The 18,671-nt window shown below is 42.7% G+C and overlaps 1 protein-coding gene across 3 annotated transcripts in view; it reads left to right on the top strand.

Annotated features, from left to right (window-relative positions):
• WNT3A (Wnt family member 3A) overlaps window positions 1-18,671 on the top strand; it is a 204,450-nt gene that overhangs the window by 162,977 nt on the left and 22,802 nt on the right. For all 3 annotated transcript variants that reach the window (XM_073561026.1, XM_073561027.1, XM_073561028.1), the window contains one exon: window positions 16,427-16,668. In XM_073561026.1, coding sequence (XP_073417127.1) covers window positions 16,427-16,668 — 242 coding nt within the window. The remainder of the gene's footprint in view (window positions 1-16,426; window positions 16,669-18,671) is intronic.

Raw genomic sequence — 18,671 nt, 5'->3', positions numbered from 1 at the left:
ACTAGTCAGTGGTTACAGTGATTGTGAGATGAAACATAAAGGAGAGTGTGCAGACTAGTCAGTGGTTACAGTGATTGTGAGATGAAACATAAAGGAGAGTGTGCAGACTAGTCAGCGGTTACAGTGATTGTGAGATGAAACATAAATGAGAGTGTGTAGACTAGTCAGAGGTTACAGTGATTGTGAGATGAAACATAAAGGAGAGTGTGCAGACTAGTCAGCGGTTACAGTGATTGTGAGATGAAACATAAAGTGCAGTTTGCAGACTAGTCAGCGGTTACAGTGAATGTGAGATGAAACAAAAAGTGCAGTGTGCAGACTAGTCAGCGGTTACAGTGATTGTGAGATGAAACATAAAGTGCAGTGTGCAGACTAGTCAGCGGTTACAGTGATTGCGAGATGAAACATAAAGGAGAGTGTGCAGACTAGTCAGTGGTTACAGTGATTGTGAGATGAAACATAAAGTACAGTGTGCAGACTAGTCAGTGGTTACAGTGATTGTGAGATGAAAAATAAAGGAGAGAGTGCAGACTAGTCAGTGGTTACAGTGATTGTGACATGAAACATAAAGTGCAGTGTGCAGACTAGTCAGCGGTTACAGTGATTGTGAGATGAAACATAAAGGAGAGTGTGCAGACTAGTCAGCGGTTACAGTGATTGTGAGATGAAACATAATGGAGAGTGTGCAGACTAGTCAGTGGTTACAGTGACTGTGAGATGAAACATAAAGGAGAGTGTGCAGACTAGTCAGTGGTTACAGTGATTGTGACATAAAACATAAAGGAGAGTGTGCAGACTAGTCAGCGGTTACAGTGATTGTGAGATGAAACATAAAGGAGAGTGTGCAGACTGGTCAGTGGGTACAGTGATTGTGAGATGAAACATAAAGGAGAGTGTGCAGACTAGTCAGTGGTTACAGTGATTGTGAGATGAAACATAAAGGAGAGTGTGCAGACTAGTCAGCGGTTACAGTGATTGTGAGATGAAACATAAAGGAGAGTGTGCAGACTAGTCAGCGGTTACAGTGATTGTGAGATGAAACATAAAGGATAGTGTGCAGACTAGTCAGTGGTTACAGTGATTGTGAGATGAAACATAAAGGAGAGTGTGCAGACTAGTCAGCGGTTACAGTGATTGTGAGATGAAACATAAAGGAGAGTGTGCAGACTAGTCAGTGGTTACAGTGATTGTGAGATGAAACAAAAAGTGCAGTGTCCAGACTAGTCAGCGGTTACAGTGATTGTGAGATGAAACATAAAGTGCAGTGTGCAGACTAGTCAGCGGTTACAGTGATTGCGAGATGAAACATAAAGGAGAGTGTGCAGACTAGTCAGTGGTTACAGTGATTGTGACATGAAACATAAAGTGCAGTGTGCAGACTAGTCAGTGGTTACAGTGATTGTGAGATGAAACATAAAGGAGAGTGTGCAGACTAGTCAGCGGTTACAGTGATTGTGAGATGAAACATAATGGAGAGTGTGCAGACTAGTCAGTGGTTACAGTGATTGTGAGATGAAACATAAGGGAGAGTGTGCAGACTAGTCAGTGGTTACAGTGATTGTGACATAAAACATAAAGGAGAGTGTGCAGACTAGTCAGCGGTTACAGTGATTGTGAGATGAAACATAAAGGAGAGTGTGCAGACTGGTCAGTGGGTACAGTGATTGTGAGATGAAACATAAAGGAGAGTGTGCAGACTAGTCAGTGGTTACAGTGATTGTGAGATGAAACATAAAGGAGAGTGTGCAGACTAGTCAGCGGTTACAGTGATTGTGAGATGAAACATAAAGGAGAGTATGCAGACTAGTCAGCGGTTACAGTGATTGTGAGATGAAACATAAAGGAGAGTGTGCAGACTAGTCAGCGGTTACAGTGATTGTGAGATGAAACATAAAGGATAGTGTGCAGACTAGTCAGTGGTTACAGTGATTGTGAGATGAAACATAAAGTAGAGTGTGCAGACTAGTCAGCGGTTACAGTGATTGTGAGATTAAACATAAAGGAGAGTGTGCAGACTAGTCAGTGGTTACAGTGATTGTGAGATGAAACATAAAGGAGAGTGTGCAGACTAGTCAGTGGTTACAGTGATTGTGAGATGAAACATAAAGGAGAGTGTGCAGACTAGTCAGCGGTTACAGTGATTGTGAGATGAAACATAAATGAGAGTGTGTAGACTAGTCAGTGGTTACAGTGATTGTGAGATGAAACATAAAGGAGAGTGTGCAGACTAGTCAGTGGTTACAGTGATTGTGAGATGAAACTTAAAGTGCAGTGTGCAGACTAGTCAGTGGTTACAGTGATTGTGAGATGAAACAAAGTGCAGTGTGCAGACTAGTCAGTGGTTACAGTGATTGTGAGATGAAACATAAAGTGCAGTGTGCAGACTAGTCAGCGGTTACAGTAATTGTGAGATGAAACATAAAGGAGAGTGTGCAGACTAGTCAGTGGTTACAGTGATTGTGAGATGAAACATAAAGGAGAGTGTGCAGACTAGTCAGCGGTTACAGTGATTGTGAGATGGAACATAAAGTGCAGTGTGCAGACTAGTCAGCGGTTACAGTGATTGCGAGATGAAACATAAAGGAGAGTGTGCAGACTAGTCAGTGGTTACAGTGATTGTGAGATGAAACATAAAGTGCAGTGTGCAGACTAGTCAGTGGTTACAGTGATTGTGAGATGAAACATAAAGGAGAGTGTGCAGACTAGTCAGTGGTTACAGTGATTATGAGATGGAACATAAAGTGCAGTGTGCAGACTAGTCAGTGGTTACAGTGATTGTGAGATGAAACATAAAGGAGAGTGCAGACTAGTCAGTGGGTACAGTGATTGTGAGATGAAACATAAAGGAGAGTGTGCAGACTAGTCAGTGAAACAGTGATTGTGAGATGAAACATAAAGGAGAGTGCAGACTAGTCATTGGTTACAGTGATTGTGAGATGAAACATAAAGCAGAGTGTGCAGACTAGTCAGCGGTTACAGTGATTGTGAGATGAAACATAAAGGAGAGTGTGCAGACTAGTCAGTGGTTACAGTGATTGTGAGATGGAACATAAAGTGCAGTGTGCAGACTAGTCAGTGGTTACAGTAATTGTGAGATGAAACATAAAGTGCAGTGTGCAGACTAGTCAGCGGTTACAGTAATTGTGAGATGAAACATAAAGGAGAGTGTACAGACTAGTCAGTGGTTACAGTGATTGTGAGATGAAACATAAAGGAGAGTGTGCAGACTAGTCAGCGGTTACAGTGATTGTGAGATGGAACATAAAGTGCAGTGTGCAGACTAGTCAGTGGTTACAGTGATTGCGAGATGAAACATAAAGGAGAGTGTGCAGACTAGTCAGTGGTTACAGTGATTGTGAGATGGAACATAAAGTGCAGTGTGCAGACTAGTCAGTGGTTACAGTGATTGTGAGATGAAACATAAAGTGCAGTGTGCAGACTAGTCAGCGGTTACAGTGATTGTGAGATGAAACATAAAGGAGAGTGCAGACTAGTCAGTGGTTACAGTGATTGTGAGATGAAACATAAAGCAGAGAGTGCAGACTAGTCAGTGGTTACAGTGATTGTGAGATGAAACATAAAGTAGAGTGTGCAGACTAGTCAGTGGTTACAGTGATTGTGAGATGAAACATAAAGGAGAGTGCAGACTAGTCAGTGGTTACAGTGATTGTGAGATGAAACATAAAGGAGACTGTGCAGACTAGTCAGTGGTTACAGTGATTGTGAGATGAAACATAAAGGAGAGTGTGCAGAGTACTCAGCCGTTACAGTGATTGTGAGATGAAACATAAAGGAGAGTGTGCAGACTAGTCAGTGGTTACAGTGATTGTGAGATGAAACATAAAGGAGAGTGTGCAGACTAGTCAGGGGTTACAGTGATTGTGAGATGAAACATAATGGAGAGTGTGCAGACTAGTCAGCCGTTACAGTGATTGTGAGATGGAACATAAAGTGCAGTGTGCAGACTAGTCAGTGGTTACAGTGATTGTGAGATGAAACATAAAGTGCAGTGTGCAGACTAGTCAGCGGTTACAGTGATTGTGAGATGAAACAAAGTGCAGTGTGCAGACTAGACAGTGGTTACAGTGATTGTGAGATGAAACATAAAGTGCAGTGTGCAGACTAGTCAGCGGTTACAGTAATTGTGAGATGAAACATAAAGGAGAGTGTGCAGACTAGTCAGTGGTTACAGTGATTGTGAGATGAAACATAAAGGAGAGTGTGCAGACTAGTCAGCGGTTACAGTGATTGTGAGATGGAACATAAAGTGCAGTGTGCAGACTAGTCAGCGGTTACAGTGATTGCGAGATGAAACATAAAGGAGAGTGTGCAGACTAGTCAGTGGTTACAGTGATTGTGAGATGAAACATAAATTGCAGTGTGCAGACTAGTCAGTGGTTACAGTGATTGCGAGATGAAACATAAAGGAGAGTGTGCAGACTAGTCAGTGGTTACAGTGATTGTGAGATGGAACATAAAGTGCAGTGTGCAGACTAGTCAGTGGTTACAGTGATTGTGAGATGAAACATAAAGGAGAGTGCAGACTAGTCAGTGGGTACAGTGATTGTGAGATGAAACATAAAGGAGAGTGTGCAGACTAGTCAGTGGTTACAGTGATTGTGAGATGGAACATAAAGTGCAGTGTGCAGACTAGTCAGTGGTTACAGTGATTGTGAGATGAAACATAAAGTGCAGTGCGCAGACTAGTCAGCGGTTACAGTGATTGTGAGATGAAACATAAAGGAGAGAGTGCAGACTAGTCAGTGGTTACAGCGATTGTGAAATGAAACATAAAGTGCAGTGTGCAGACTAGTCAGTGGTTATAGTGATTGTGAGATGAAACATAAAAGAGAGTGTGCAGACTAGTCAGCGGTTACAGTGATTGTGAGATGAAACATAAAGGAGAGTGCAGACTAGTCAGTGGTTACAGTGATTGTGAGATGAAACATAAAGGAGAGTGTGCAGACTAGTCAGTGGTTACAGTGATTGTGAGATGAAACATAAAGGAGATTGCAGACTAGTCAGTGGTTACAGTGATTGTGAGATGAAACATAAAGCAGAGTGTGCAGACTAGTCAGCGGCTACAGTGATTGTGAGATGAAACATAAAGGAGAGTGTGCAGACTAGTAAGCGGTTACAGTGATTGTGAGATGAAACATAAAAGAGACTGTGCAGACTAGTCAGTGGTTACAGTGATTGTGAGATGAAACATAAAGGAGAGTGTGCAGAGTAGTCAGCCGTTACAGTGATTGTGAGATGAAACATAAAGGAGAGTGTGCAGACTAGTCAGTGGTTACAGTGATTGTGAGATGAGACATAAAGGAGAGTGTGCAGACTAGTCAGCGGTTACAGTGATTGTGAGATGAAACATAAAGGAGAGTGTGCAGACTAGTCAGCCGTTACAGTGATTGTGAGATGGAACATAAAGTGCAGTGTGCAGACTAGTCAGTGGTTACAGTGATTGTGAGATGAAACATAAAATGCAGTGTGCAGACTAGTCAGCGGTTACAGTGATTGTGAGATGAAACAAAGTGCAGTGTGCAGACTAGTCAGTGGTTACAGTGATTGTGAGATGAAACATAAAGTGCAGTGTGCAGACTAGTCAGCGGTTACAGTGATTGTGAGATGAAACAAAGTGCAGTGTGCAGACTAGTCAGTGGTTACAGTGATTGTGAGATGAAACATAAAGTGCAGTGTGCAGACTAGTCAGCGGTTACAGTGATTGTGAGATGGAACATAAAGTGCAGTGTGCAGACTAGTCAGCGGTTACAGTGATTGCGAGATGAAACATAAAGGAGAGTGTGCAGACTAGTCAGTGGTTACAGTGATTGTGAGATGAAACATAAAGTGCAGTGTGCAGACTAGTCAGTGGTTACAGTGATTGCGAGATGAAACATAAAGGAGAGTGTGCAGACTAGTCAGTGGTTACAGTGATTGTGAGATGGAGCATAAAGTGCAGTGTGCAGACTAGTCAGTGGTTACAGTGATTGTGAGATGAAACATAAAGGAGAGTGCAGACTAGTCAGTGGGTACAGTGATTGTGAGATGAAACATAAAGGAGAGTGTGCAGACTAGTCAGTGGTTACAGTGATTGTGAGATGAAACATAAAGGAGATTGCAGACTAGTCAGTGGTTACAGTGATTGTGAGATGAAACATAAAGCAGAGTGTGCAGACTAGTCAGCGGTTACAGTGATTGTGAGATGGAACATAAAGGAGAGTGTGCAGACTAGTCAGCGGTTACAGTGATTGTGAGATGGAACATAAAGTGCAGTGTGCAGACTAGTCAGCGGTTACAGTGATTGTGAGATGAAACATAAAGGAGTGTGCAGACTAGTCAGTGGTTACAGTGATTGTGAGATGAAACATAAAGGAGAGTGTGCAGACTAGTCAGTGGTTACAGTGATTGTGAGATGAAACATAAAGGAGATTGCAGACTAGTCAGTGGTTACAGTGATTGTGAGATGAAACATAAAGCAGAGTGTGCAGACTATTCAGCGGCTACAGTGATTGTGAGATGAAACATAAAGGAGAGTGTGCAGACTAGTCAGCGGTTACAGTGATTGTGAGATGAAACATAAAGGAGACTGTGCAGACTAGTCAGTGGTTACAGTGATTGTGAGATGAAACATAAAGGAGAGTGTGCAGAGTAGTCAGCCGTTACAGTGATTGTGAGATGAAACATAAAGGAGAGTGTGCAGACTAGTCAGTGGTTACAGTGATTGTGAGATGAAACATAAAGGAGAGTGTGCAGACTAGTCAGCCGTTACAGTGATTGTGAGATGGAACATAAAGTGCAGTGTGCAGACTAGTCAGTGGTTACAGTGATTGTGAGATGAAACATAAAGTGCAGTGTGCAGACTAGTCAGCGGTTACAGTGATTGTGAGATGAAACATAAAGGAGAGAGTGCAGACTAGTCAGTGGTTACAGCGATTGTGAGATGAAACATAAAGTGCAGTGTGAAGACTAGTCAGTGGTTATAGTGATTGTGAGATGAAACATAAAAGAGAGTGTGCAGACTAGTCAGCGGTTACAGTGATTGTGAGATGAAACATAAAGGAGAGTGCAGACTAGTCAGTGGTTACAGTGATTGTGAGATGAAACATAAAGGAGAGTGTGCAGACTAGTCAGTGGTTACAGTGATTGTGAGATGAAACATAAAGGAGATTGCAGACTAGTCAGTGGTTACAGTGATTGTGAGATGAAACATAAAGCAGAGTGTGCAGACTAGTCAGCGGCTACAGTGATTGTGAGATGAAACATAAAGGAGAGTGTGCAGACTAGTCAGCGGTTACAGTGATTGTGAGATGAAACATAAAGGAGACTGTGCAGACTAGTCAGTGGTTACAGTGATTGTGAGATGAAACATAAAGGAGAGTGTGCAGAGTAGTCAGCCGTTACAGTGATTGTGAGATGAAACATAAAGGAGAGTGTGCAGACTAGTCAGCGGTTACAGTGATTGTGAGATGAAACATAAAGGAAAGTGTGCAGACTAGTCAGCCGTTACAGTGATTGTGAGATGGAACATAAAGGGCAGTGTGCAGACTAGTCAGTGCTTTCAGTGATTGTGAGATGAAACATAAAGGAGAGTGTGCAGACTAGTCAGTGGTTACAGTGATTGTGAGATGGAACATAAAGTGCAGTGTGCAGACTAGTCAGTGGTTACAGTGATTGTGAGATCAAACATAAAGTGCAGTGTGCAGACTAGTCAGTGGTTACAGTAATTGTGAGATGAAACATAAAGGAGAGTGTGCAGACTAGTCAGTGGTTACAGTGATTGTGAGATGAAACATAAAGGAGAGTGTGCAGACTAGTCAGCGGTTACAGTGATTGTGAGATGGAAGATAAAGTGCAGTGTGCAGACTAGTCAGTGGTTACAGTGATTGTGAGATGAAACATAAAGGAGAGTGTGCAGACTAGTCAGTGGTTACAGTGATTGTGAGATGGAACATAAAGTGCAGTGTTCAGACTAGTCAGTGGTTACAGTGATTGTGAGATGAAACATAAAGTGCAGTGTGCAGACTAGTCAGCGGTTACTGTGATTGTGAGATGAAACATAAAGGAGAGTGTGCAGACTAGTCAGTGGTTACAGTGATTGTGAGATGAAACATAAAGGAGAGTGTGCAGACTAGTCAGTGGTTACAGTGATTGTGAGATGAAACATAAAGTGCAGTGTGCAGACTAGTCAGCGGTTACTGTGATTGTGAGATGAAACATAAAGGAGAGTGTGCAGACTAGTCAGCGGTTACAGTGATTGTGAGATGAAACATAAAGGAGAGTGTGCAGACTAGTCAATGGTTACAGTGATTGTGAGATGAAACATAAAGGAGAGTGCAGACTAGTCAGTGGTTACAGTGATTGTGAGATGAAACATAAAGGAGAGTGTGCAGACTAGTCAGTGGTTACAGTGATTGTGAGATGAAACATAAAGGAGAGTGCAGACTATTCAGTGGTTACAGTGATTGTGAGATGAAACATAAAGCAGAGTGTGCAGACTAGTCAGCGGTTACAGTGATTGTGAGATGAAACATAAAGGAGAGTGTGCAGACTAGCCAGTGGTTACAGTGATTGTGAGATGAAACATAAAGTGCAGTGTTCAGACTAGTCAGTGGTTACAGTGATTGTGAGATGAAACATAAAGTGCAGTGTGCAGACTAGTCAGCGGTTACTGTGATTGTGAGATGAAACATAAAGGAGAGTGTGCAGACTAGTCAGCGGTTACAGTGATTGTGAGATGAAACATAAAGGAGAGTGTGCAGACTAGTCAATGGTTACAGTGATTGTGAGATGAAACATAAAGGAGAGTGCAGACTAGTCAGTGGTTACAGTGATTGTGAGATGAAACATAAAGGAGAGTGTGCAGACTAGTCAGTGGTTACAGTGATTGTGAGATGAAACATAAAGGAGAGTGCAGACTATTCAGTGGTTACAGTGATTGTGAGATGAAACATAAAGCAGAGTGTGCAGACTAGTCAGCGGTTACAGTGATTGTGAGATGAAACATAAAGGAGAGTGTGCAGACTAGCCAGTGGTTAGTGATTGTGAGATGAAACATAAAGGAGAGTGTGCAGACTAGTCAGTGGTTACAGTGATTGTGAGATGAAACACAAAGGAGAGTGTGCAGACTAGTCAGTGGTTACAGTGATTGTGAGATGAATCATAAAGGAGAGTGTGCAGACTAGTCAGCGGTTACAGTGATTGTGAGATGAAACATAAAGGAGAGTGTGCAGACTAGTCAGTGGTTACAGTGATTGTGAGATGAAACATAAAGGAGAGTGTGCAGACTAGTTAGTGGTTACAGTGATTGTGAGATGAATCATAAAGGAGAGTGTGCAGACTAGTCAGCGGTTACAGTGATTGTGAGTTGAAACATAAAGGAGAGTGTGCAGACTAGTCAGTGGTTACAGTGATTGTGAGATGGAACATAAAGTGCATTGTGCAGACTAGTCAGTGGTTACAGTGATTGTGAGATGAATCATAAAGGAGAGTGTGCAGACTAGTCAGCGGTTACAGTGATTGTGAGATGAAACATAAAGAAGAGTGTGCAGACTAGTCAGCGGTTACAGTGATTGTGAGATGAAACATAAAGGAGAGTGTGCAGACTAGTCAGTGGTTACAGTGATTGTGAGATGAAACATAATGGAGAGTGTGCAGACTCGTCAGTGGTTACAGTGATTATGAGATGGAACATAAAGTGCAGTGTGCAGACTAGTCAGCGGTTACAGTGATTGTGAGATGAAACATAAAGGAGAGTGTGCAGACTAGTCAGCGGTTACAGTGATTGTGAGATGAATCATAAAGGAGAGTGTGCAGACTAGCCAGTGGTTACAGTGATTGTGAGATGAAACATAAAGGAGAGTGTGCAGACTAGTCAGTGGTTACAGTGATTGAGAGATGAAACATAAAGGAGAGTGTGCAGACTAGTCAGTGGTTACAGTGATTGTGAGATGTACCATAAAGTGCAGTGTGCAGACTAGTCAGTGGTTACAGTGATTGTGAGATGAAACATAAAGTGCAGTGTGCAGACTAGTCAGTGCTTACAGTGATTGTGAGATGAAACATAAAGGAGAGAGTGCAGACTAGTCAGTGGTTACAGTGATTGTGAGATGGAACATAAAGTGCAGTGTGCAGACTAGTCAGTGGTTACAGTGATTGTGAGATGAAACATAAAGGAGAGTGTGCAGACTAGTCAGTGGTTACAGTGATTGTGAGATGGAACATAAAGTGCAGTGTGCAGACTAGTCTGTGGTTACAGTGATTGTGAGATGAAACATAAAGGAGAGTGCAGACTATTCAGTGGTTACAGTGATTGTGAGATGAAACATAAAGCAGAGTGTGCAGACTAGTCAGCGGTTACAGTGATTGTGAGATGAATCATAAAGGAGAGTGTGCAGACTAGACAGCGCTTACAGTGATTGTGAGATGAATCATAAAGGAGAGTGTGCAGACTAGTCAGTGGTTACAGTGATTGTGAGATGAAACATAAAGGAGAGTGTGCAGACTAGTCAGTGGTTACAGTGATTGTGAGATGAAACATAAAGGAGAGTGTGCAGACTAATCAGTGGTTACAGTGATTGTGAGATGAATCATAAAGGAGAGTATGCAGACTAGTCAGCGGTTACAGTGATTGTGAGATGAAGCATAAAGGAGAGTGTGCAGACTAGTCAGTGGTTACAGTGATTGTGAGATGAAACATAAAGGAGAGTGTGCAGACTAGTCAGTGGTTACAGTGATTGTGAGATGAATCATAAAGGAGAGTGTGCAGACTAGTCAGCGGTTACAGTGATTGTGAGTTGAAACATAAAGGAGAGTGTGCAGACTAGTCAGTGGTTACAGTGATTGTGAGATGGAACATAAAGTGCAGTGTGCAGACTAGTCAGTGGTTACAGTGATTGTGAGATGAATCATAAAGGAGAGTGTGCAGACTAGTCAGCGGTTACAGTGATTGTGAGATGAAACATAAAGGAGAGTGTGCAGACTAGTCAGCGGTTACAGTGATTGTGAGATGAAACATAAAGGAGAGTGTGCAGACTAGTCAGTGGTTACAGTGATTGTGAGATGAAACATAAAGGAGAGTGTGCAGACTAGTCAGTGGTTACAGTGATTATGAGATGGAACATAAAGTGCAGTGTGCAGACTAGTCAGCGGTTACAGTGATTGTGAGATGAAACATAAAGGAGAGTGTGCAGACTAGTCAGCGGTTACAGTGATTGTGAGATGAATCATAAAGGAGAGTGTGCAGACTAGCCAGTGGTTACAGTGATTGTGAGATGAAACATAAAGGAGAGTGTGCAGACTAGTCAGTGGTTACAGTGATTGTGAGATGAAACATAAAGGAGAGTGTGCAGACTAGTCAGTGGTTACAGTGATTGTGAGATGAATCATAAAGGAGAGTGTGCAGACTAGTCAGCGGTTACAGTGATTGTGAGATGAAACGTAAAGGAGAGTGTGCAGACTAGTCAGTGGTTACAGTGATTGTGAGATGAAACATAAAGGAGAGTGTGCAGACTAGTCAGTGGTTACAGTGATTGTGATATGAAACATAAAGGAGAGTGTGCAGACTAGTCAGCGGTTACAGTGATTGTGAGATGGAACATAAAGTGCAGTGTGCAGACTAGTCAGTGGTTACAGTGATTGCGAGATGAAACATAAAGGAGAGTGTGCAGACTAGTCAGTGGTTACAGTGATTGTGAGATGGAACATAAAGTTCAGTGTGCAGACTAGTCAGTGGTTACAGTGATTGTGAGATGAAACATAAAGTGCAGTGTGCAGACTAGTCAGCGGTTACAGTAATTGTGAGATGAAACATAAAGGAGAGTGTGCAGACTAGTCAGTGGTTACAGTGATTGTGAGATGAAACATAAAGGAGAGTGTGCAGACTAGTCAGCGGTTACAGTGATTGTGAGATGGAACATAAAGTGCAGTGTGCAGACTAGTCAGTGGTTACAGTGATTGCGAGATGAAACATAAAGGAGAGGGGGCAGACTAGTCAGTGGTTACAGTGATTGTGAGATGGAACATAAAGTGCAGTGTGCAGACTAGTCAGTGGTTACAGTGATTGTGAGATGGAACATAAAGTGCAGTGTGCAGACTAGTCAGTGTGTACAGTGATTGTGAGATGAAACATAAAGGAGAGTGTGCAGACTAGTCAGTGGTTACAGTGATTGTGAGATGAAACATAAAGGAGAGTGCAGACTAGTCAGTGGTTACAGTGATTGTGAGATGAAACATAAAGGAGAGTGTGCAGACTAGTCAGCGGTTACAGTAATTGTGAGATGAAACATAAAGGAGAGTGTGCAGACTAGTCAGCAGTTACAGTGATTGTGAGATGAAGCATAAAGGAGAGTGTGCAGACTAGTCAGTGGTTACAGTAATTGTGAGATGAAACATAAAGTGCAGTGTGCAGACTAGTCAGCGGTTACAGTGATTGTGAGATGAAACATAAAGGAGAGTGTGCAGACTAGTCAGCGGTTACAGTGATTGTGAGATGTAATATAAAGGAGAGTGTGCAGACTAGTCAGCGGTTACAGTGATTGTGAGATGAAACATAAAGTGCTGTGTGCAGACTAGTCAGCGGTTACAGTGATTTTGAGATGAAGCATAAAGGAGAGTATGCAGACTAGTCAGCGGTTACAATGATTGTGAGATGTAACATAAAGGAGAGTGTGCAGACTAGTCAGCGGTTACAGTGATTGTGAGATGAAACATAAAGGAGAGTGTGCAGACTAGTCAGCGGTTACAGTGATTGTGAGATGTAACATAAAGGAGAGTGTGCAGACTAGTCAGCGGTTACAGTGATTGTGAGATGAAACATAAAGTGCTGTGTGCAGACTAGTCAGCGGTTACAGTGATTGTGAGATGAAACATAAAGGAGAGTGTGCAGACTAGTCAGCGGTTACAATGATTGTGAGATGTAACATAAAGGAGAGTGTGCAGACTAGTCAGCGGTTACAGTGATTGTGAGATGAAACATAAAGTGCTGTGTGCAGACTAGTCAGCGGTTACAGTGATTTTGAGATGAAACATAAAGGAGAGTATGCAGACTAGTCAGTGGTTACAGTGATTGTGAGATGAAACATAAAGTGCAGTGTGCAGACTAGTCAGTGGTTGCAGTGATTGTGAGATGAAACATAAAGTGCAGTGTGCAGACTAGTCAGCGGTTACAGTGATTGTGAGATGAAACATAAAGGAGAGTGTGCAGACTAGTCAGTGGTTACAGTGATTGTGAGATGAAACATAAAGGAGAGTGTGCAGACTAGTCAGCGGTTACAGTGATTGTGAGATGGAACATAAAGTGCAGTGTGCAGACTAGTTAGCGGTTACAGTGATTGTGAGATGAAACATAAAGTGCAGTGTGCAGACTAGTTAGCGGTTACAGTGATTGTGAGATGAAACATAAAGGAGAGAGTGCAGACTAGTTAGCGGTTACAGTGATTGTGAGATGAAACATAAAGGAGAGAGTGCAGACTAGTCAGTGGTTACAGTGATTGTGAGATGAAACATAAAGGAGAGTGTGCAGACTAGTCAGCGGTTACAGTGATTGTGAGATGAAACATAAAGGAAAGTGCAGACTAGTCAGCGGTTACAGTGATTGTGAGATGGAACATAAAGTGCAGTGTGCAGACTAGTTAGCGGTTACAGTTATTGTGAGATGAAACATAAAGTGCAGTGTGCAGACTAGTTAGCGGTTACAGTGATTGTGAGATGAAACATAAAGGAGAGAGTGCAGACTAGTCAGTGGTTACAGTGATTGTGAGATGAAACATAAAGGAGAGTGTGCAGACTAGTCAGTGGTTACAGTGATTGTGAGATGAAACAGAAAGGAGAGTGTGCAGACTAGTCAGCGGTTACAGTGATTGTGAGATGAAACATAAAGTGCAGTGTGCAGACTTGTCAGTGCTTACAGTGATTGTGAGATGATACATAAAGTGCAGTGTGCAGACTAGTCAGCGGTTACAGTGATTGTGAGATGAAACATAAAGGAGAGTGTGCAGACTAGTCAGCGGTTACAGTGATTGTGAGATGAAACATTAAGGAGAGTGTGCAGACTAGTCAGTGGTTACAGTGATTGTGAGATGAAACATAAAGGAGAGTGTGCAGACTAGTCAGCGGTTACAGTGATTGTGAGATGAAACATAAAGGAGAGTGTGCAGACTAGTCAGCGGTTACAGTGATTGTGAGATGAAACATAAAGGAGAGTGTGCAGACTAGTCAGCGGTTACAGTGATTGTGAGATGGAACATAAAGTGCAGTGTGCAGACTAGTCAGTGGTTACAGTGATTGTGAGATGAAACATAAAGTGCAGTGTGCAGACTAGATGAAGGAATTGAGGGTAAACTGATTAAATTTGCTGATGACACAAAGCTAGGAGGGATAGCTAATACTAGAGAAGAGAGAGAGAGGATTCAAAAAGATTTAAATAAACTGGAGAAGTGGGCAGCAACTAACAGAATGGTTTTTAACAGGGAGAAATGCAAAGTACTACATCTGGGCAACAAAAATGAAAAAGCATATACAGAATGGGAGGAATAGGGCTAAGTGACAGCACATGTGAAAAAGACTTGGGTATACTAATAGATCACAGACTGAATATGAGTCAACAGTGTGATGCAGCAGCAAAAAAGGCAAATGCAATTCTAGGATGTATTAGCAGAGGCATACAGTCTAGATCACGTGAAGTCATTATTTCCCTCTACTCCTCTTTGGTCAGACCTCATCTGGAATATTGTGCCCAGTTTAAGGGAATGTGTCAGGCAGTCTTGTGTCTCTGCCTGGTTGATGTCCGTGACTATGAACTTACAAGGGAGAACTGGGGGCACTAAAACTCAACATTCAAATCATAATAGAAATAATTTCACCATATTACTTGCCAACCTTCTGGTATTCACAATCTTACCATCCCAGCAAGTAGAGCCATGGCCAACCTCATTCTTGTTGGTAATATGAAAATGTTGGGCCCATTCACAACTCTAACATTTTAGCAGGCTGATTGTGGAGTGTGGAGATCCCGGTTCAGGCTTACATAGTCCTGCGCTGCTCCTGCTTCATCAGTTTTGAGGTCCGAAGCCACAATTACATCCTAATCCACCGATCAGCCATGAAGTCAGAACTCTCTCTATTAACACAAGAATTAATAGCAGCTGTCCTCCAAATCTAATCTATCTAATTAGAGGACAGACTGGGCATGATTCCACATTCATAGAATTATTCACAGATTATAATTTATATAAATGGATGACAATGAGTAATTCAGGGCAGAGGTCAGGGATAAAAATCAAAGGTAAATTTAGTCTTCGTCTTCGAGTGTCTGTGCGAGTAATGCTCCGGCTATCGCCTTCAAAGCCGGAACGTTCATGAAAGGGGAGATACGAGGAACTGTGTGCAGGGCCCTTACACTACAGAGCTGTAAGTACCCTCTGATATGAGGAATTCCTTAGGCTAGATTCACATTTGCAGTTGAGTCTTCAGCGTATCGTTCGCAACTGCAAACTCATACATGTGTTTGCGGACGATAGGCAAGTGCCATTTTCCTGGCGAATTTTTGAATTTACACAAGCCACACCCAATGGACGTGTTTTGTATAAATTCTTGCGTACGCATATCGTTGCGTACGCTTGCGTTTACATAGCCAGAAATGCGTCTTTTTTACGCACGTCATCCGCAAAAAATGCAACAAGATGCGTTCGGCATGCCCAGCTGCATACCGCGAAAAGGCGCAGCCGTACGCAAACGCACCCTAACGCATACAAACGCATGTCCCTGCGTACCCCATGTTAAAGATAGGTACGCAGGACGCATGCAGATGTATGCGCCTCAAATGCAGCAGACTAAACCGCAAATGTGAGACCGGCCTTAGCTATTCTTATGAGTCAATGAAAGATTTTTTTTTATGTCCTGCAAGGTTATCCCAGCGAGAAGGTGAGTGAATAGACCAGTGAGAAGGTGAGTGAGTAGACCAGTGCCTGCGCCAGTGAGTAGACCAGTGAGTAGACCAGTGCATGCGCCAGTGAGTAGGTCAGTGAATAGGACTGGGATAATTCCAGTAAGTAGGTCAATGAGTATACCAATGAGTGTGCCAGTGACAATTCAAGTGAGTAGGTCGGTGAGTAGGTCGGTGAATATGCCAGTGACAATTCCAGGGAGCAGACCAGTGAGTTCGCGAGTGAGTAGGTCAGTGAGTAGACCAGTGACAATTCCAGTGAGTAGACCAGTGAGTACACCATTTAGTGGGTCCATAAGTAGGCCACTGAGTACACCTGTGAGTAGGTTAATAAGTAAATCAGTAAGTAGACCAGCTATTGGATCAATGAGTGATTCTTGATCTTGCCACCACATCTCACCAACTGTAGATATAATTCAGCACGTGACATCACCTTTCCATCATAGCACTAACACATTTCACATATGTTGCTTTTCTATGTTCCAGGTCATTGGCTATCGGTCAGCAATATTCTTCCCTGGGGATGCAGCCTATCCCATGTGGGACCATTCCTGGCCTTGTCCCGAAACAGATGCGTTTCTGTCGGAATTATATGGAGATAATGCCCAGTGTAGCTGAAGGAGTCAAAATTGGCATCCAGGAGTGTCAGCACCAATTCCGGGGGAGAAGATGGAATTGTACGACAGTAAATGACAACTTGGCGATTTTTGGGCCGGTTCTTGATAAAGGTAAAGACATTTGGTTAGTTCATGCTCGTAATGAGTGCTTTGCTTGTTATTTTATATAAGTAAGCCATCTCTTATTGATTATGTGGTCCTTTTGCATGGAGAAGAATTGAGGATTCTCAGACTGTCATTCTAGGGCAGCGGTCCCCAACTTTTCTGACCTTGAGAGCCACATCTAGCTCTGACAGAGGGTCACGAGCCATGTTCAGCTTTGAGAGATGGTCACGAGCCAAATCCAGCTCCCACACTCCCTCACATTAGTGGCAACCAAAGGTCCTATTATGGAATGACAGCAAAAGCTATTCCACAGAAGCAGTATACCAAGATCCAAGGGTTCGCACAATCTTCCCCTTCAGTATTCTCCCATCCAGCACTCCCACCACACTGTCATATCCGGCTTCAAGCACCTCCTCTGACCGGTAGTATCATCCTGTCTCCAGCACTCCATCCTTAAATTACCTCTAAACCCCTAAGACCCGTATATGTGCATCCAGATCTGCTTTTCTGTGCCGGGCTACTCTCAAGATTCACCATTTTGAGATGCGTTCTTCATAGCTCTTTGCTAGACCAGGAGCTAATGCACCAAGCTGGCAGACAGCCGCGAGCCACAATTCATGAGATCTCGAGCCACATGTGGCTCCCGAGCTACAGGTTGGGGATCCCTGTTCTAGGGCTACCTTTACATTGACCAGACAGCTGTATCCAAGGAAACACAAGGACAGCTAAAAAGCCTACAGCCAGTAGCGAGATGAAGGCTCCTCATTCTTTAGATCTTCTGTAGAAATCAAAGTCTTGTCTAGTTGTGAGGCTTTTGCACTCCCGCTCTTTTACCGGAGCCAATTTAAATTTCCAGCTTTATTCAGGAATGGAGAATGAAGGACAGAAATGAGCCTCTAGTCGGCACATTCCCCCCATTGTCAGTGACTTGTGCCCCTTACACTGGGCTGCAGATCATTGCTCCAGGGCACTGGAGAAAGAGCTGCCGGTTACCCTGGAATATTCCTTAATGCCTTTACTTTGGGACCTTTTTGTGCATGTGTTATATTAGTCACAGCTCATCACTAATCGAGACATCCCTGGGAGAGTACTCCAAGGGGTTCCTCAATGTCACCAAATCTCCTCTGTAAGCCACAAATTGTGGTCTGTTGTTGTGTCAATTAGTTTTACATAATGTCACCCCTCGTCATACATAGCGTAACTATTGAATATTCTCCGAAGTCATCAGTTTAGTGCAGATTTATATCTAAAATATCCAGTGTCATTCATTTACCAAAACTGACTATAAAATTTAGTGACTTTGGAAACATCATGATCAACTACAGATTGCTGATATATCTGAAGAAAAGGAAAGAAGCTGCGTGATTTTAATTACTGAGAGGACCTCACAAGTACCGGACGCGGTCACCTGCTGTGTATGGACATTAAGTGGTGGAATCTAGAAAGCATGGTATAATAAGGAATAAACTGGTCATCAATGTGACATGGCTGAAAGGATTCCAACATGCGGAAATTAACTTACAGTCACCTGATTTGTCTATTTTCCTACAGAGAATAAATTATTGGACCTGCCGGCATGGAGGGGAGGTGACAGCAGATTTCTGGGATTGTACAAAATCTGCCATAAAATGAGGACATTTATAAAATATAGAAATATTAATTACTGATAGGCTGGTAACTTGGTTAGTTGGTTTGTTGTGAGATCAAAAGATAAACACACATATAAAAAGCGGGCTGAAAAAAAGCCCTAGCCAGCTTGCCAACCACAGCCGGAGCCGGAACCTCGTCTGGATCCAGACGAAAGTTGATTCTAGACAGGAAAGAAGAAAAGTTCCAGCTTCCAGGATAATACATTTTTATTCCAAAATGTAGATATAAAATTCCATACACAGCTTTCTCCCCATATGCAATTTGATGTGTGTCGGGCACTGACTCAGCTACGCATTTCGATCCTTTGTTTATCTTTTTCACAGCTGTTTGCATATGGGGAGAAAGCTGTGTATGGAATT

The sequence above is a fragment of the Dendrobates tinctorius genome, unplaced genomic scaffold, assembly GCF_039654945.1.
Source record: "Dendrobates tinctorius isolate UK_male_01 unplaced genomic scaffold, ASM3965494v1 ptg000311l, whole genome shotgun sequence".
Taxonomy (NCBI): Eukaryota; Metazoa; Chordata; class Amphibia; order Anura; family Dendrobatidae; genus Dendrobates; species Dendrobates tinctorius.
This window is presented reverse-complemented; position numbering and strand designations above follow the sequence as displayed.